Raw genomic sequence first — 17,154 nt, forward strand, 5'->3', positions numbered from 1 at the left:
TTGGCTTCTCTGGGCATCACTAAATGAAGGGTGGCCTCAGGCCACATCATAGAATCCAGAGGTCCACAGTTACATGTTTATTTTGTATGACATCACCAGAGACATTGTCATTGTCGTCTATAAAGTTCACGTTTGAGAAGCCTGAAATCAAGTACCAAAGAGAAAAAGAAAACAAAGAAAAAACTTTTTTTCACCCTTCATAATATTTTAAGTAAGTTTATAATTTTGCATTAGGCTGATTTCATAGACATCCTGGGGCAAGGGTTAGACACACCCTCAATAGCCTGCTCGGCCATGCTTTGTAACAAATTCAAGACTAAATCAAATATTCAAATATAATCATAATAATCAAAGTATGCTAAAAATTGATTGGAAAATAACGGTGGGTTCTGCATAGGCACACAAGCCAACAGCGTACATGTTACCAGCTCTCTCAGAAGTTACATGAAAATCGCCCAGTCCGTTGAGGTGTAAAACGGCGGTTCTCAGCCTGTGGGTCGCGACCCCATGTGGAATGTTACATATTTGATGTTTCCATTATGAAACACAACAGTAGCATAATTAAAGCTATGAAGTAGCAAGGAAATAACTTTATGGTTGGGGGGCCCCCACGACATGAGGAACTATTAAAGGGTGGCAACATTAGGAAGGTTGAGAACCACTGCTCTAAAAGGAGCAGCCCGAGCCAGCCCTGACATACTGGGCTTTAAACAGGTCTAGGACCATTTTGATGCCACACGTCTGTCACTGCTCAGTGATGGAATTTGGAGGCTGTAATCTGAGCCTCCTGCATCAGGCCGATCGAGGCCTCTGAAGAGCATGGGAGAGGTCCCGAGACCACTATACCTAGCAGAAGAAACTCTTCTGAAAACTCTTGGGAGAAAACTGATCTCCATTTGGTCCCATGAAGTTCAAAACAGATAAAAGTTAAATGTTTAAAAGTTTAAATTTTAAATGTTTTCATTTATATATGTATGTACTTACTGTTTAGTGCTGAGGACAGGATTCAGGGCCTATCCTACCTGGGACAAAGAACCACTAAACTACGCATGGTCATCACCACTCCTAGTCCTTCCACATAGGCACACCTTGAGTTCACAGTCTTTGTTAAATCATTATACCAGTTGGCTTTTTGTCAACTTGACGTAGACTAGAGTCATCTGGAAAGAGGGGACTTCAAGTGAGGCACTGTCTCCATCAGACCAGCCTGTGGGTATGTGTGTGGACTGATCTTCCTGATGAATCACTGATAAGGGAAAGCCACCACACGTTAGATGGTGCGACTCTAAGGACAGGTGGTCCTGGGCTCTGTGAGAAAGTGAGCAAGACAGCAAACAGTGTTTCTTCGTGGTCTCTGCTTGAGGCCATGCCTTGGCTTCCCTCAGTGATGAGCTGAAACATGTAAGGTTCAATACAACCTCTCCTCACCTGATTGCTTTTGGTCCTGGGGTTGATCACAACAACGGAGAAGAGACTAGAGCAATCACCAAGTGCAGGGGGCTTCTCATGAATGAAAGCAGAAGCAACACCCCATAGAATTAGCCACCCCAAAGAGATATTTTTTTTAAAGTGGAATTTAACGTACTTTGACCAGCCAGAGATCCATGAAGCAGGGTTTCATTGTACCAAAGGAATATAGTGTCCCGGTTAGTGTTTTGCTGACTTGACAAAAGCTAGTGTCTTCTAAGAAGAGAGTATCATAACTGAGAAAATGCCCCTATCAGATCGGCATGGAGGGTATTTTCTTTATGAATAATTTATACCAGGAGGATCCAGCTCACTGAGGGTGGTGCCAACTGTAGGCAGGTGGTCCTGTTTTATATCCGAAAGCAGGCTGAGCAAGCCATTAACCAGCACTCCTCTATGGCTTGTGCCTGGTGTCGGTTTCTGCCTTGACTTCCCTTTATGATGGCTTACAACTGTAAACTTAAATAACCCTTTCCCTCCACAAGTAATTTTACCACAGCGATGGGAAGCAGGCCAAGACAGAGCGTAGTACCCAGAGTGGGAGTTTGCTGGGACAGACCTAATCGTGTGTTTTCAGAAGGAGCAGTAAGAATGGAGGGGGGAGGGAAACAAAAACAAAAAACAAGACACTCTAAGGATTAGAGAAACAATTCTGGTCCTTTGCACTGGGCTAGAAATGGTGCTGGTTTCCATTACCGAGATGGAAAGACTTATGCAGGACACAGGACAGCACACCTGAGGAAATACCTTGTAGGAAATTAGCCTACCCCGAGCACTGCTCCAAACCTGCCCGGCCAGACTCAAAAGGAGCAAATTGTAAGCAATGAATCAAGAACAATTAGAGAAATGTAAGAACACTCAGCATCCGACAGGAGAGAAGTCATAACGCATAACATCCAGAATGGTCAGGTATGCAAAGAGGCAGGGAAACAAACACCATTAAGAACAGTCAACCCCAGGTGATCCAGAATGGGAACTGATACTAGAATTAGCAGCTCTGAGTGTTGAGACCGCTATAAGGATGTTCTATACATTCAGCAAGTTAAAATGGTTGTAGTGGCTCCTGTCTGTATTCCCAACACTGGGAGCGGCAAAACGGATATGAGTTTGAAGCAACCTTGGCTTCACAGGCTGTGTCTGGGAAAGCAGTAAGCCATGTATCACGTATGATGTCATATGTCTGTAACATCAGAACGTAGGAGGGAAAAACAGGAGGATCTGCAGTTGAAAATGATCCAAGACTGCATAGGGAATTTGAAACCATCCTGCTGGTATTAGGAGAGAGGGAGAGAGAGAGAGAGAGAGAGAGAATTTTAAGACTCTAACTGGATCTATAGAAATTAAAAGCAGACTGTATGACAAAAACAGGTCAGAGAGGAGAAAGACAAATATAGTCTTATAAGGTTCTTTTAAAATTTTATGTGCATGTATGTGTGTGCACACATGCATCCCTGGTGCCTGCCGAGGTCAGGAGAGGGCTTCTGATCTGGAAATGGAATTACAGGTGTCTGTGAGCTGTGGGTCACGCGCGATGGAAACCAAAGGTGAATCTTCTGCAAAGGCATTAAATGTTCTTATCAGTGAAACCATCTTTTTCAATCCCTATTGTAAGACTCTCGTTGCTATATAGTACATAGCAAAATCCCTACACTATACATATGTAATATTTTAAGATATAATATATGTAATAATATAAGCTTTTGAACAGCCATTAACATGACAAAATTGCTACCAGTAGTTGGGATAGGACCGTGAGGTCCCCAAGTTCTTGGTCTTTTATCTAAAGAATTGAAATCAAAGCCCACACAGGTTTGCAGACGTAGTAAGCTATATTTAACATGAAGCGATAGAAAAGGTCGGGGCTGGGGATTTAGCTCAGTGGTAGAGCGCTTACCTAGGAAGCGCAAGGCCCTGGGTTTGGTCCCCAGCTCCGAAAAAAAGAACCAAAAAAAAAAAAAGAAAAAAAAGAAAAGGTCAGAAGACGTTACAAGAGACCAGTGGCCACATGAGCCCAGGTCCTGAAGAGCTCTTATTACTGTTGGGGGCTTCCTTTTATGGAGTTCGGTAAAACATTAGTTCTTAAGGGGTATGCTGAAAGTGATTCTCTCCTCCAACTGATAGATTATGTCAGGAATTTCCGGTGGTATGTCTCCCTTCCCAAAATTCATCTGATTTTAATCATATGCGTGCATAAGTATGCATGGTTATACGCATAGATATAAGATGGTGATTAGGGGAGTCTCCCTAAAAGTTCACTTGAGGACACTATTTTGTTTAATTGTGAATGAACCCAAAACCAGTTCAGACCAGATCTGTATTCCCATTCTTTGTACCCAGATACATTGGAAATGTCGAAATGTATTTGAATAAAAACTACCGTTCATGATCAAAGTGCTTGCAACCCCATAAGAACGACAATGCCAACCAACCAGAGCTTCCAGGGATTAAACCACTATGGAAAGACTATACATGGACTGACCCAGGGCTCCAACTGCATATGTAGCAGAGAATAGCCTCGTTGGGGCACCAGTGGAAGGGGAAGCCCTCAGTCCTGCCAAGGTTGGACCCCCCAGTGCAGGGGAATATGGGGGGGAGCAGTAAGGGGGATGGATGGGGGGAACACCCCTATGGGAGAGGGGGAGGGGATGGGAGCTTATGGACAGGAAACTGGGAATGGGAATAACATTTGAAATGTAAGTAAAGAAATATATCCAATAAAAAAACTATAGTTGAAAAAAAAGAAAGGAAAGTCATTTTTTAAAAGTGGACAGAAAATAACAGGTGAGGCAAATAGAAAACAAACAGAAGGTAATAAATCACTAGTTACATTCTGCTTAGAACCATATTACTAATTACACTGATGAATGAAGTAAAAAGAAAAAGAAAAAACCCACCAATCGGAAGACAGATTCTTAAATCCAATAACAAGCACAAATTTGAAGCTGGAGAAATGACTCAGTAGTTACGGGCACATGCTGCCCTTGGAAGGACTGGTCAAGGTCAACCTCAACCAGCTTAAAGCCTCTTGGGACTAGAGCTCCAGAGGGTCTAGAACCCTCTTCTGTGGGTTTCTATGTGTTCACATGTACACAGCCCGCACAAACACATATAAACATATACTTAAAAAAAAAAAAGCAAAGCAACAGTCCACTGTAGAGGGCCTGAAACGCTCTTTAGACATACTTTAGACATGATTATAGGGTTGGTGTTACAACAAGTTAAATGTTTTCAACAATGGGTAGAAAAACCATTAATAGAAGTCAAAAGAAAGAGAGCCGGCAAGATGACTCAGCGTATAACGGGGCTTGCCACCCCTGATCCTGAAAATCTGATTTCAATCATTGGAAGCCATGGAGGAAGAACTGACTTCTGAAAGTTGTTCTCTGGCTTCTACATAGATGCTGTGACCCTTTTCCAACACACGCCATCATCACCATCCACGTACAAACAAAGAAAATGGAATTAAATGTTTTTAAAATGAAGCAGGCACTAAAGATCAACAGTAGAGGATGTGTTTAGCACATTCAAGTCCCTGGATTCGATCTTTAGAACAGGGATGGGGAGGTGAAGGGAGAGAGAGGAGGGAGGGTGGGGAGCAGGGAGGGAGGAAAAGAGGGAGGGAGGGATGGAGAGAGAAAGGCCCATATACACAGACACACACACACACACACACACACACACACACACAAAGAAAGGAAGAAAGAAAATGAAGTCCAGTTTTGTTGTTGTTTCCAAAATCAAGCACAAACAAACAAACAAACAAAAGACCTCAGAGTGAAGATTATTACCATAATAAATTAGATCATTTTATACCAGTAAAAGTTGAGTCAGTAAAAGGTGAGGAAAAAATCCAAAATACTAACAAACCAACTAACAGACCCTCAATGCATATTCAGTTTAAAAAAATAAAATCTGTGAGATATGTGCTATTAAATGGGCCCATCCACAGTTACAGCCAGAGATGAAATATTCCAATATCAGTAACCCAGAACTCTAGATCTTGGATTTCCCCACTTCCTCTAGAACTGTAAAGCGAGCCTCTTTTCTTTCTATGTGGGTATTCTGTGTAGCCACAGAGCATTAACAAAGCCCCCACTAATATTGACCAAACAGGAATTTAAAATTGTCAGGCCTGGCAGTACACACCTTTAATCCCAGTACTAGAAAGGCAGGTGGATCTTTCTGAGTTCAAGGCCAGCCTGGTCTACCTAGCAAATTCCGGATCAACCAGAGCTACACTGTGAGACCCTATCTCAAAATAAAATAAATAAAATAAAATAAAATAAACACACAAGGGGAAGGGGAAATGGAAAGACATTATCAGTGACTGTGGTTCCCATCATTCACAGCGGGGGAGTCAACAGACACTGAAGTTGTTCCACCAGGAAACTGTGATGTCAGCACAGACATTGCAATCACAGTGCTAATCACCAAAGGAACTGAAAAGGAACTCTGAACAAGAAACAATTTCCCCTTTAGTATTTGATAGTATTTTGTACTTTCTGAATTCTTTAGCCAAACATATATTTGCATTACTTTAAAAATATATGCTCTTTGTTTGGCCTTATCATTTTCCCGTTGCTCAATTTCAGATTTAAGACACACGAGGAATGTATATGTCTATTTTTAAGGTTTTATGGTCCGTACATTTATGCTTTCCAGACGAAGCTCTGCCACTTCACAGTCTGTCTCTGCACGACACTGTTTTCCTGAGAAACTCTAACCCGCATCCAAAAATAACAGAAAAGCAGTTTAAATCTTCATCTCCATACCACGGAAACGTCGAAGGGGGATTCCTTCCGTTAAACAGAACAAAATCGCTTAAAATCTGCTCTCCGAACGTCTCTCAGTATCTCACGCCATATGGGAGATGATCAATCTTTCCCTGCCGTTAGCGCACTCCTTGTTGGGGAAAACCAGTAGGGTGGGATAGCCCTTCCAAGGGAGCGTCTAACTTGAAATTCAAAACTAAAAAACAAAGCTACCCAAAACACCTGAGACCTAGCTTGCTGGAATCCCTTGTAAAACTCTTGTTTCCTGCTCTGCACACCCTAAACTAGGGTGAGAATCCATCTTTGCGCTCTCAGAACTAAGCCCCCCGAGCCCCCATAGGAAAGCTTCACACACCAAATGCACACTGAAACTGTGAGTTCGGAATATTTGGACATTTGGCTTTGTAACATTTGGAATACAGGTTTTATGGGGGTGGGCGTGGGTGAAAAGGAAGGAAACGAATGTTTACGGAGTATCTGCCGTGGGGCAGGCGCAGGCAGGGCCTGTGTGGCGGTGACGTGTCTCTCGGTGTTCTGTTCTGGTTCAGTAATTCTCAAGTGGAGCACGAAAGGTACACAGCGAGAAGCACAGAAAGTTCAGATGAGCCCCCGTGGAGCTCGGGGACTCTCCACTGTGTGCGCAAACACACACGCTGTAAAACCTTCCTGTACCCTTGACACTCGTAACAGCCAGTAAGGCTGTGTCTGCAATTCTGCTTTGGACTGTAAATGTCAAAGATGGGAAAGAAAGATAAATAACTTCATGGAAATTCTGGGGCGGGTGTGCAGGTGGGTCTGTGTACACATGTGTGGGCTACATGTGTATTTATAACAAATACAGATTCAAAGCTGCCCACTAGATGGCAAACCCACATCTCAAATGTTAATGTTGACTGGGATTCCCCCTTCTGGAGATCTGGGGAATTTTAGTAACTCAAGCCAAATTCCTGAAAGGCCGAAATATTGTATATAGTTTAAGACTACACAAATAAACTTTGTGATGGTAATCTTTGCAGATAATTTCTAGGAATACAGAGTAAACTTACATCACCTCTTGACTCTACTGTTATTCATCTTCCATGCAAAATGGCAGTATTAATATAGATGAATTCCCCCAGCAAACCATCTACGACTGTGGGACTAAAACAAGTGACAAGGCAAAGATGGGATTCCAAGCAGCCTCTCTCCTGGGCTGAGACACTGAGCCAGGGTGCGCTTCTTGCCTAAGTGAGGCAAGTGGGAGGGAGCTATGAGGAAGTTGCTATTGGCCTGTAGCTTCTTGCCTTCCTCTTCACCACCCAGATCTGGCTCTTATACTGACTTGAGGGAATCCTGGTCCGTAAGCCCCCGAGTGTATCTTTAGAATCGAGGCCTTGCAACCAAGGAATGTGTTAGCCACATAGGGGTTCAAGGGGTTCATTGAGCTAGTTAAGGAATATCAAAATCTAAAGATTGTGAGTGTGTGTCCTTTCATTTGCGAATCCAGAGAACTCTGGCAAGTAGGGAGAAGTGCAGTCACCACCCCGGAGCTCAGTGCGGTTTAACGATTTACCGCTACATACGGGACGCTCGACTTCGGGACTTTGGTACATCCAGCATGCAACTGATCTCACAGTGCGCCGCTAGAATGTGCATCCCACGAGTGAATGAATGATGCTGTCTTCCAAACTCCACAGGCCCACATCAATCCCAAGGCAGAATATGGAAAGAGTTCTCCACTGTGTTTGTCCGTTGTTGTGACAAAACTTCTGAGAAAGTTATCTTAAAGAAAGGTTTGTCGCCTTCCTCCAAACTATAGAGGCTTAAGTCCATGGTCTGCTGGCTTCGTTGAATTTAGGCTGTGGTAAGGCAGAAACGTCGTGGTGGAGGGGTATGTTTAAAGTAAAGCTGCTCACATCGTTCCAAATGTATCGGGGAGGTGGGTAATCCTGGGGTAAGGGTGACTTTCAGAGGCTTACTTCTAGTAATCATCTTCCAAATAGGTCCCACCACTAATCACTTTTTAAACAATGGATTGAGCACTCTAGTGATGAGGTTACAAATCTGCTGATCCATTCACCTCTCTCAGTAGTGTCACCAGCTGATGGCACTTCTTCACTACATAAGAACCTTCACTATATAAGCCTTTTAGATATAAACCGTAATTGTCTGTGAATGTGTTGACAGGCCAGTCCCATCGATGGATAAATACAAAATGCAAATACATTTCATAGGCTTCAGGCCCTGGGATAGAGGAGGAAGATAACTCAGCAAATTTCTCACAGAGGAGTGGGAGCCTACGGTGACTCTGGGAGTCAGGAGGAGGCACCGGGCTGCTCCAGGAGCTCTGCAGAGCTTCCCTTTCTCTGGTTCCCAAAGACTTTGGTGTCCTTCAAAACGTGGTAGTTCCTTTTGCTGCAGGTACCCGCAGTCACGCTGTCTGAAAGTACTAGATAGGAATGCGTAATGTTATTGTTACAAAAATGTTCTATTCTAGAATGTATTTGGTGTTATTATCTTACTGTTGCTAATTTATAGACTGAATCTGAACATAGGTATGCACATACAGAAAAAAATACATTGTACGAAAGGTTTGACACAGTGTGACAAGACCTACAGGTTTAGATCTCCACTGAGGTCTTGAAGCATCTTCCTGTGGAGAAAGGAGGAGCACAATATGTGGAAAGGTCCTTGATTTCCCTCACCCCACTGTCTTTTACAACCACAGGGATCTCCTGTCTATTTACAGAAGTCCTCCATAACCACCCTGGAGATGGTCGCAAAGATGAGGGTTTGTATACAGTTGTTCAACTACTGTCCTAGCTGCAGCTATGATACTGCCTGGAGACTCCACCAGGAGAGACTACCGAGGTAACTTACACTGTTTCCAATTTCATCATAGGGGTAACAGCTTCAGAGGAAAGACTGGGGTTAGTTCTGCTCCTTAATTATTGGATTAATTGGGCTTTCGTAACAAAGTGCTACAAATTGAATTCAAACAAAAACACTATATTGTCTTACCATTGCAGATTCTAGAAATCCAAGATTAAGGCACCCTTGTCAGGGTTCCTTCTGAGGGCTATGAGACGAGTCTGATTCACACTCTTCCCAAGTTTCTGGTGGCTTTCTGGCAACCTTCAATGCTCCTTGCTGTCTCAGTCACTGTTCTATTGCCATGAAGAGACACCATGACCAAGGCAATTCTTATGAAAGAAAGCATTTTTATTTGGGGGCTTGCTTACAGCCTCAGAAGCTTAGTCAGTTACCATCATGGCAGGGAGCATGGCAGCAGGGATGGCAGGCATAGTCCTAGAGAAGTCGTTGAGAGCAATATCCTGATCTGCAGAGACAGAGACAGACAGAGAGACAGAGAGAGAGAGAGAGAGAGAGAGAGAGAGAGGAGAGAGAGAGGAATGGGAGGGGGAGAGGGAGGGAGGGAGGAAGGGAGAGAGAGAGAGAGACAGAGACAGAGACAGAGACAGAGACAGAGAGACAGACTGGGCCTGGTGTGGACTTTTGAAACCTCTTCCTCTAACAAGGCCACACCTCTTAATCCTTCTAATCCTTTCAAATAGTGCCACTCCTACTTGGCATCTTTCCTGTGTCAGGGCCTGAATACAAACCACCTGCTTCTATAAGCACACCTGGGTCATACCTGTTCCAGTTAACTGAGTCTTAACTAACTGCACCATGACCATTCTATTCCCAATAAAGACACATTCTGAGTTACTGGGGCTTAGGAGTTTAGCAATTTTGAGAGAATATAATTCAACCTAACACAGGCTGTATTTTCTAAGGGAGAAAGTAGTGGTTTGAAAATGGGACAGAATATGGGTACTTAAGACTATAGGGGGCAATCTTATCTCAGAAAGGATTTTAAAATATCTATAGAAAGATTCTAAATCACAGACGCTCTGCCTAGTGTGTAATATTAGGTACCAAATCTGTAGACATTTGAAACCAGTAGGTCCGGAGGAATTAGAAAGGACTCCTATAAAATCAAATGAACCTGTAAAACATGGAAACACAGAGGCGAACACAGATACGTAAACACTCATACGTGTGTGTGTGTGTGTGTGTGTGTGTGTGTGTGTGTGTGTGTGTGTAAACGCACTCGCACATCTTTGGAAAAGTCACAAGCTCATCAGACTATGTATATTTGACTAACTTCGTTTAGGATCAGTATGAAGAGTTCAATACTTGTGTACTAACCGTTGAAAACTCAGAATATTAAAATTTTTTTCCAAGTATGATTTTGGTTAACTGGGGTCACTGCCCCCAAACTCTACAACTTTGTGAATGTGTGTGTGTGTTTGTATGTATATGTGTATGTGTATGTGTATGTGTATGTGTATATACCCAAGAGGCTTAATGAGAAACAACGGGAATATCAGCCCAATCGAAAATGTTCACAGATTGGGGGCAGTTATACAGAGAAGGTAATGAGTCTGTGACTGTTTTACCTCCTATTTTTATATTAACTTCCATATGCTGTTTTCCTGGTGTAAGAATAAAAGCAGAGCCTGGGATCTATGAGACCTTAGAAGCGAGTGAGCCACGACTAAAGCCACCCCCAAAGCACCTAGGAAAGGCAGACTCCTTCATGTAAGGAAACTGCTCCGTGAAGGGACTGTCTTATCCTTTCTGAAAATTCCACTAGGTTCTAGCCACTTAAATATAAAGTGAATTATCTAAACTCATAGTGGAACTGAGAAAGGTATAAATAAATGAATATAAATTAATAGGCTTAAAGCTTACAAACTGGCTTATAAGGAACGGGGCAGGGGGGAGAAGACACACACCAGAACAGGAAGAACTGCAAGAAACAGAAGACTCACCATGTAAAGGAAACAAACGAACAAACAAACAAGAACAAAAAACAAAAACAAAATTTAAAAAGCACTCCTTTGTGTACGTAGTAGGACCTGTGTAGGCATAGACTAATGGACGGGCCTTTCCAAAACCTTTGTAATCCTCACACCAACTCTACGAGAGGTATTCCCACCACTCTTACTAAGAATGAGAACACCTCGGCTCTGCAAGGTTAGAGAAATTTGCCCAATCAAGGTCTTGGGGCAAAAAGTCAGAGTGTCTGATCTAGGACCCAGGGCCCCCTGGGAACAGCAACCTGGGCTGGAGAGGAACAGCTTCCATCCAGCCCCAGTTACACCTGCATCTCTCAGCAGGAGGACAATCACATTCGAGCCAGAGGAAGGCTGGAGTGGAAGGGGTGGAGAGTGCGGATGAAGATTATGGGGCGTCAAGGCCTAACAACAACTGTGTATGAGGAAAACAATTTTGTTGAAGAGGGCTATTTATAGGGATGTTTTTCCTCAGCAGTCCCTGCCCCCTCGCCTTTCTTTTGTGTTAAAAGGCGCCTGGCAGATTGGTAAAGGGTTACAAGCAGTGTACAGGAAACCGTGGAATACAATGAACGGGGCGGGGAAGAGCCCCACCCGCCTAAGAAAATCGTTTGCTCCAGTGTGGAGGGACCCTGGAGGGAGACAGATGGGGCTCGGAGCCCAGGCTCTGATCCTTCTATAGTTTTCTTTTTCCAAGTCAGAAAAAAAAAAAAAAAGGCAATGTGCCCAAAGGGTGCAGAATCCAATGAGAGAGGAAGTTGAGGGTGAAGGAGGTAACAGAACCAAAGTAGGTTTACAGAACTAAGTCAAAGAGGCAAGTGTCTATCCGAAGAACTCCCCCATTCAATGAAGAATGGTTCTCCTACTCTAAGACTCTGTCTAGTTTGAGAAGTCAAAGATATAGCAAAAGAGGACCAGACAACATCTTGAGACCCTCAGGATAGACCTGCCAAACTTCTGCGCCACTCTTTGTAGAACAGCCCAGCCATTTTTCTCTCTGGACCACAGATCAAAGGCTTCAGGCCAAACAGAGCCAAACTCAGAGTGGGAGCCCAAGGCGAGGTAGGCCCCGTGCAAGTTCAGATGTGGGCCGTGTAGGTTCCGATGTGGGCAGAACAGCACATCAGCACGGACATTTGGCTCTTCTGGCCTCTTGAAATCTCTTCTCAGTACTTGACTAAGAAGGGAGCGCCCCTGCGGCTCTTTGGCAGCTTCTGGTGTCCATATTGGTGTGGGACAAGTGAGTTCTGTGCTCGCTCAGTGTCTGAACTGCTGAAGACTCGTTTAATGCCAAACTGCGCATGGGTCAGATGTTGCAATGTTTTTTTCTTAAACATCCAGGGGAACACAGAAGAGCGTCAGGCCATTTAGCTTAAAACAAAACAAAACACAAACAAACAAAAACAGTAACAGTAGTCAATGTAAAGATACTAAAGAGTTAGTAAAATATTGGTGAGGACACTTTAACTTCTGAAATTATTTCCAATAGTATATGTAGATAACGCATCTTCCATGAGTCACCTTCTACCCGTTTTACATTTTACATTGTCAAAGAACACTTCTCCCTGAAAGTTCTGATACAGCCCTGGGTGTGCTAGGAGGAGGTTGAAATTTACCCTCACCAATGCCCAATTCTTAGGAATTTGATGTGGTCATTGACCCTACCTTTCTACATCTAGACTTCTAAAGTCTGCATGAGTGCGTGTGTGTAAGCATATGTGTGTATCTGTGTGCATGTGTGTGTGTGCACATGTGGGTAAGAGATAATAAGAGATCTTTTTTTGTTTTGTTTTTCATTTTCATTTTCATTCATTTATTCTCTCATATGTTATAGCCCAACCTTAGTTAATCCTCCCTCCCCACTCCCCCCATTGAAGGAAAACAGAAAACAGAAGGTCTCCCAGGGATAGCAAGGGATAGTGTCATATAGGGACAGAACATTTGTAACCTAGTCTTTTCTGACATTCCTCTTTCTTTCCACCCTTTCTATCCCCAAACTTCCTGGTTACTTACTTTTTCAGCACGGAAAGCAAAGCAACATGCATAGCTCTCGCCTTGAGTAATGCAGCTCTCTAAGTCTTGAATCCAAAAGAACTAGGCAGGCAGGCAGGCACACAGACTACTCCATACCACTTTTTTTTTCCTAAAGATGTATTTAAGTTTGTGAGCACACTGTTGCTGTCTTCAGACACACCAGGAGAGGGCATTGGATCCCATTACAGATGGTTGTGAGTCACCATGTAGTTTCGGGAATTGAACTTGGGACCTGTGGTAGAGCAGTCAGGGCCCTTAACTACTGAGCCATCTCTCCCGCCCCCTCCACACCGCCTTTGAGATGGGGGAGACCCTTTTATATCCCTTTACTCTCATTCTCAACACCACTCCAGTTTGCTCGTGGGAGTCCTGTTAGAAACAACACTGGCTTTCAGAGTCACGGAGATGGCAGAGTACTGGGTGACGGTAAGGAGGGAGTGCTGATTCCACTTCCGGTTCCGGTTTATTTTTTCTTATAGAGTTCTTTGCCTGTGCTTTATTAGGGAACGGTAGTGAGCCTTCTGCAGTTCGCACACCCACTAAGATGGTTTGGTCCCCCTCACCTGGACCTTCAGAGGCAACCATTTGTAACCTAAGTTTAAATGTCGTGCACCAGGAGTACTGTGATGGAGCCTGGACGCCAGCTTTCTGAAGTTGAGTCCCCACCCAAACCCCCTCACCCCCGGTCATCCTGGATTCTCTGTTGGCCTCAGAACCTTGGAGTATGGAGGACCAAGTGAGTCACAAGCCACTGTCCAAGAAGAACTTCCGTAGCAGTTGATCTCACCCTCAGATCCCGTCTGAGCACCTTTAAAACGGAGATGGCTGGAAGCAGGAAGAGAAGGAAGTAGGGAAGAAATGCATCCGGCTAGACGACGAGCCGACATTATAGGACCTGAGAACATGAAATTCAGGTCATGGGCAAAGAGTCTTAGGAGAGAGAGCACTGAGTTGGCCACCTGGAGACGAAGAGGGATGGTGAAGTTGCTGATATTCGGCCTAGCTTTGCGGGTGAACTGGCTAAAGGCTGTGACCTCGAGTGATGCTAAAGCCTCTCGATACGGGATGCCCGGTTCCTGCTTCCAAATGGCAGAGAAGATGGCCACGCCCCTTGGCAGCAAATAAAGTTGATGACGTTGTCGGTAGCCATCAGTCCTCGGTCGGTATAGGTAGGGGGAACATAAGCAACCACAGAACTATTCAAAGGTTGAGTCTCCATAAGCAAAAATACTTTTCCTGAAAATTCACACAGGGCATAACCTATGGCCAAATAGTTTATTTTCATTCCTTCAGTGAACATTCCTACCCTATCACCGAATAACCTTGCATCCTAGGAAAACTACAGTACAACAGAAAAATCCTGGGACCCAAATCTGATCACACACACACACACACACACACACACACACACACCATGGTCCTGCTTAAAGTAAGAGAGACACAGAGAGAGACCCTGAGAGCTCTTGCTGAAGTAAACCACTAAGCAAATGTTCACAGAGACCATTACAGTTCCACGAAGAGCTGATTCTCTAGAAATAAAAGGAAAAATAAGGCATAATATTAAGTAATTCAAGCAACTTACAGGATGCATAGGAATTGCCGCTGTGGCCATCTGAAACTATTGATAGATTTTTGAGTGAGCAAACCCATAAACAACAGCCCGTGCTTCAGGAGGACCCATCAGGCTTCCAGTATGTAGGAAGGAAGAGGTCAGAGGAGCTTAGATTAGCAAATGGTGTGGGGGTGGGGGGTGTCCTAACCACTGAGGAGTGGGTGTTTGCCACCAGGGAGGCAGAACCCCAATTGAGAGGCACTGTGAAGGGGACATCCTTTTAAGGCTGGCCTAGCTTGGAAGTAGGAGAGAAATCAGTGAGTCAGTGGTTACTTGACAGTGTTTCATCAAAATGGCTGAGTCTGTGGTGGTGTCACTGAGAGAGACGGGAAAGTGGAAGTAAGGAGGACTTGGGAACTGGGCACCGACTCCAGTGGCCCCAGAGACCAGATGGGTACAAAGGCTGAAAGACAGGCAGAGGTAGTTCCAAGGTAGAAGGCTCATCTCTAAAGCTGGCCATCATGTCTTAGCATCCACACTCCTTGCTGGGTGGGAACACACTTGTGGTATAACCAGAGCTTCCTTCCCTCACAACTGAAATCCAGATTTCTTATGGAGAAATAGCATAATTCTTTAGTGTTGGCTAATAATTTTTTTAAAAGAATATGTTCCAAACAAAACACATCTGTAGGCCAGATTTGTTAGGGCTGGCTATCAGGTTATGTCTGGACATAGAGAGAAGGTCAGAGTTCAGAGTTCATAAACTCCCATGATGACTTTTAAGGGGAGTCAGTAACTAAAATACCACACACAATACTTTTGCCAGCTATATGCTACCCTTAAAGCCTATATATGGATTTGAATATATTCAGGAAGTTTAATCTAATCTTCGAATCGTCAAGGCACAGGGTTTTAAGTGTTCAGTGTGTGCTGAGTACACACGAGTCAAGGAATTCCAACTAAGGGAAGGAAAAACATTCCGGCCTGAAAGCACACGCCTCAAGTTTTAAAACAACCTGGGAGACTGGCAAAATGTCAGAGCCCCTTAAATCTTGGTTTCTTTGCTCAAATCTCTTGCATTTAGCCAGGTCGCCGTGTGCGTGTGTGTGTGTGTGTGTGTGTGTGTGTGTGTGTGTGTGTGTGTGTGTGTCTGAACTTGAATTTGTAACTACAAATATAACTTCCCGGGAAGTGGTTACAACGCTGCACCTCTCTCTCGCCCCGAGGATATCCTAACCTCAGCGTGGGAGAGGAGACGTCTGGGCTTCAGGGACCGCAGACCCGGCAAAGAGAGGTGGGAGTGGCCAACGTAAAGGCTCTGTGGGTCAGGTTTCTGGAATCCCAGTCTTTGTTACTGTCACTACACTTAAGTGTTGGCGGAGGAGAAAGGCAGGCACTGAAATAGAAAGTGTCAGGACTGGGATGACAAGGAGGATAACTCCGTGAGCACCCATCCGAGCCCTCCCTGCGGAGTCCGGCGCCGCCTCCTCCTGCGCTGTGCAAAGAGCCGGTCTGGCGGCAGGAAGCAGGGCGGGCGGCCGCGGCTCCTCGTGAGGCCGATTTCCTCCGGGGCGGCCCTGGGCGATACTCTGGACTCGTAGAGCCACCTCGGGAGAGCGCGATCTCTCCCCCAGCCCGCGCAGCTCAACCCACCCACTTACTTCCTTCGACTACGCGCACACACGCACACACACACACACACACACACACACACACACACACACACACACACTCAGAGCTGCCAAAAATTTCCAACCTCCGCCCCCCTCCCGAGCTGACTTCCTTCCAGCGCTTCCTGAGCTGGACGATCCTGGGATTTGTAAGACAGGAAAAAAGGGACGGCGCGAGGGCGGGCGAGGGGACGGGATGCTCGCTGTTCGCGGTCCTCCAGCGGTCTGAAGGCAGAGCGCGGGCCTAGGGCGGAGCACACTCAGCCCCGGGGCGGTCCCCTAACCGCCGCGCCCCGGCCCGGGCTCCTCGCAAGGCTCAGCCGAGAAGCGCGGGGAGACTCCGCGGGAGCCCGAGTAGGGAGGTGACACCCGCCCGGGGCGGTGCACGGCCCGATCTGCGCGCCCATGCCGACCCCCGGCGCCGCTCTGCCCCGGTGACCCGACCCCGAAACCCTCAACAGCGGTGCGGAGTAAGAGAGCGCAGACGGAGGGGCAGCCTCTGTGGGGCTAACTCATGAAGAACAAGGGTGCCAAGCAGAAGCTGAAACGAAAGGGAGCCGCCAGTGCGTTTGGATGTGACCTGACGGAGTATCTGGAGAGCTCGGGACAGGATGGTAATGTACCCCCCTCCCCCCACCTTTTTTTCTGTTTAAGAGCGATGGATTTCTCTTGGGGTGTGCTGGATGCAGTTCACAAGTTAATGTGTTCCAGGCTTGTGCGCTCACTGTACTTTAATAGAAAAGAAAAAAGTACACGGGTCTTAACCATGCCGCCTCCACCCCACAGTGCAGGAGCTGGGTCTGTCCTTCCGACGTGTC

At 45.3% G+C, this 17,154-nt stretch overlaps 1 protein-coding gene and 1 long non-coding RNA gene across 2 annotated transcripts in view; one reads left to right on the forward strand and one right to left on the reverse strand.

Annotated features, from left to right (window-relative positions):
- Nucleotides 1–9,419: 9,419 nt before the first annotated feature.
- On the reverse strand, nucleotides 9,420–13,603 carry LOC134481005 (uncharacterized). Its single transcript, XR_010056148.1, has 2 exons — nucleotides 13,094–13,603; nucleotides 9,420–12,451 (listed from the first exon to the last, which is right to left on the reverse strand). It is a non-coding gene; the product is annotated as an uncharacterized LOC134481005 (long non-coding RNA).
- Nucleotides 13,604–16,631: 3,028 nt separating this feature from the next.
- Arhgap31 (Rho GTPase activating protein 31) overlaps nucleotides 16,632–17,154 on the forward strand; it is a 112,912-nt gene continuing 112,389 nt past the window's right edge. The window contains exon 1 of the mRNA NM_001105879.1: nucleotides 16,632–16,950. Within this exon, the coding sequence (NP_001099349.1) occupies nucleotides 16,851–16,950 (100 nt within the window). The 5' untranslated portion in view covers nucleotides 16,632–16,850. The remainder of the gene's footprint in view (nucleotides 16,951–17,154) is intronic.

This window comes from Rattus norvegicus, chromosome 11 (genome assembly GCF_036323735.1).
Source record: "Rattus norvegicus strain BN/NHsdMcwi chromosome 11, GRCr8, whole genome shotgun sequence".
Taxonomy (NCBI): Eukaryota; Metazoa; Chordata; class Mammalia; order Rodentia; family Muridae; genus Rattus; species Rattus norvegicus.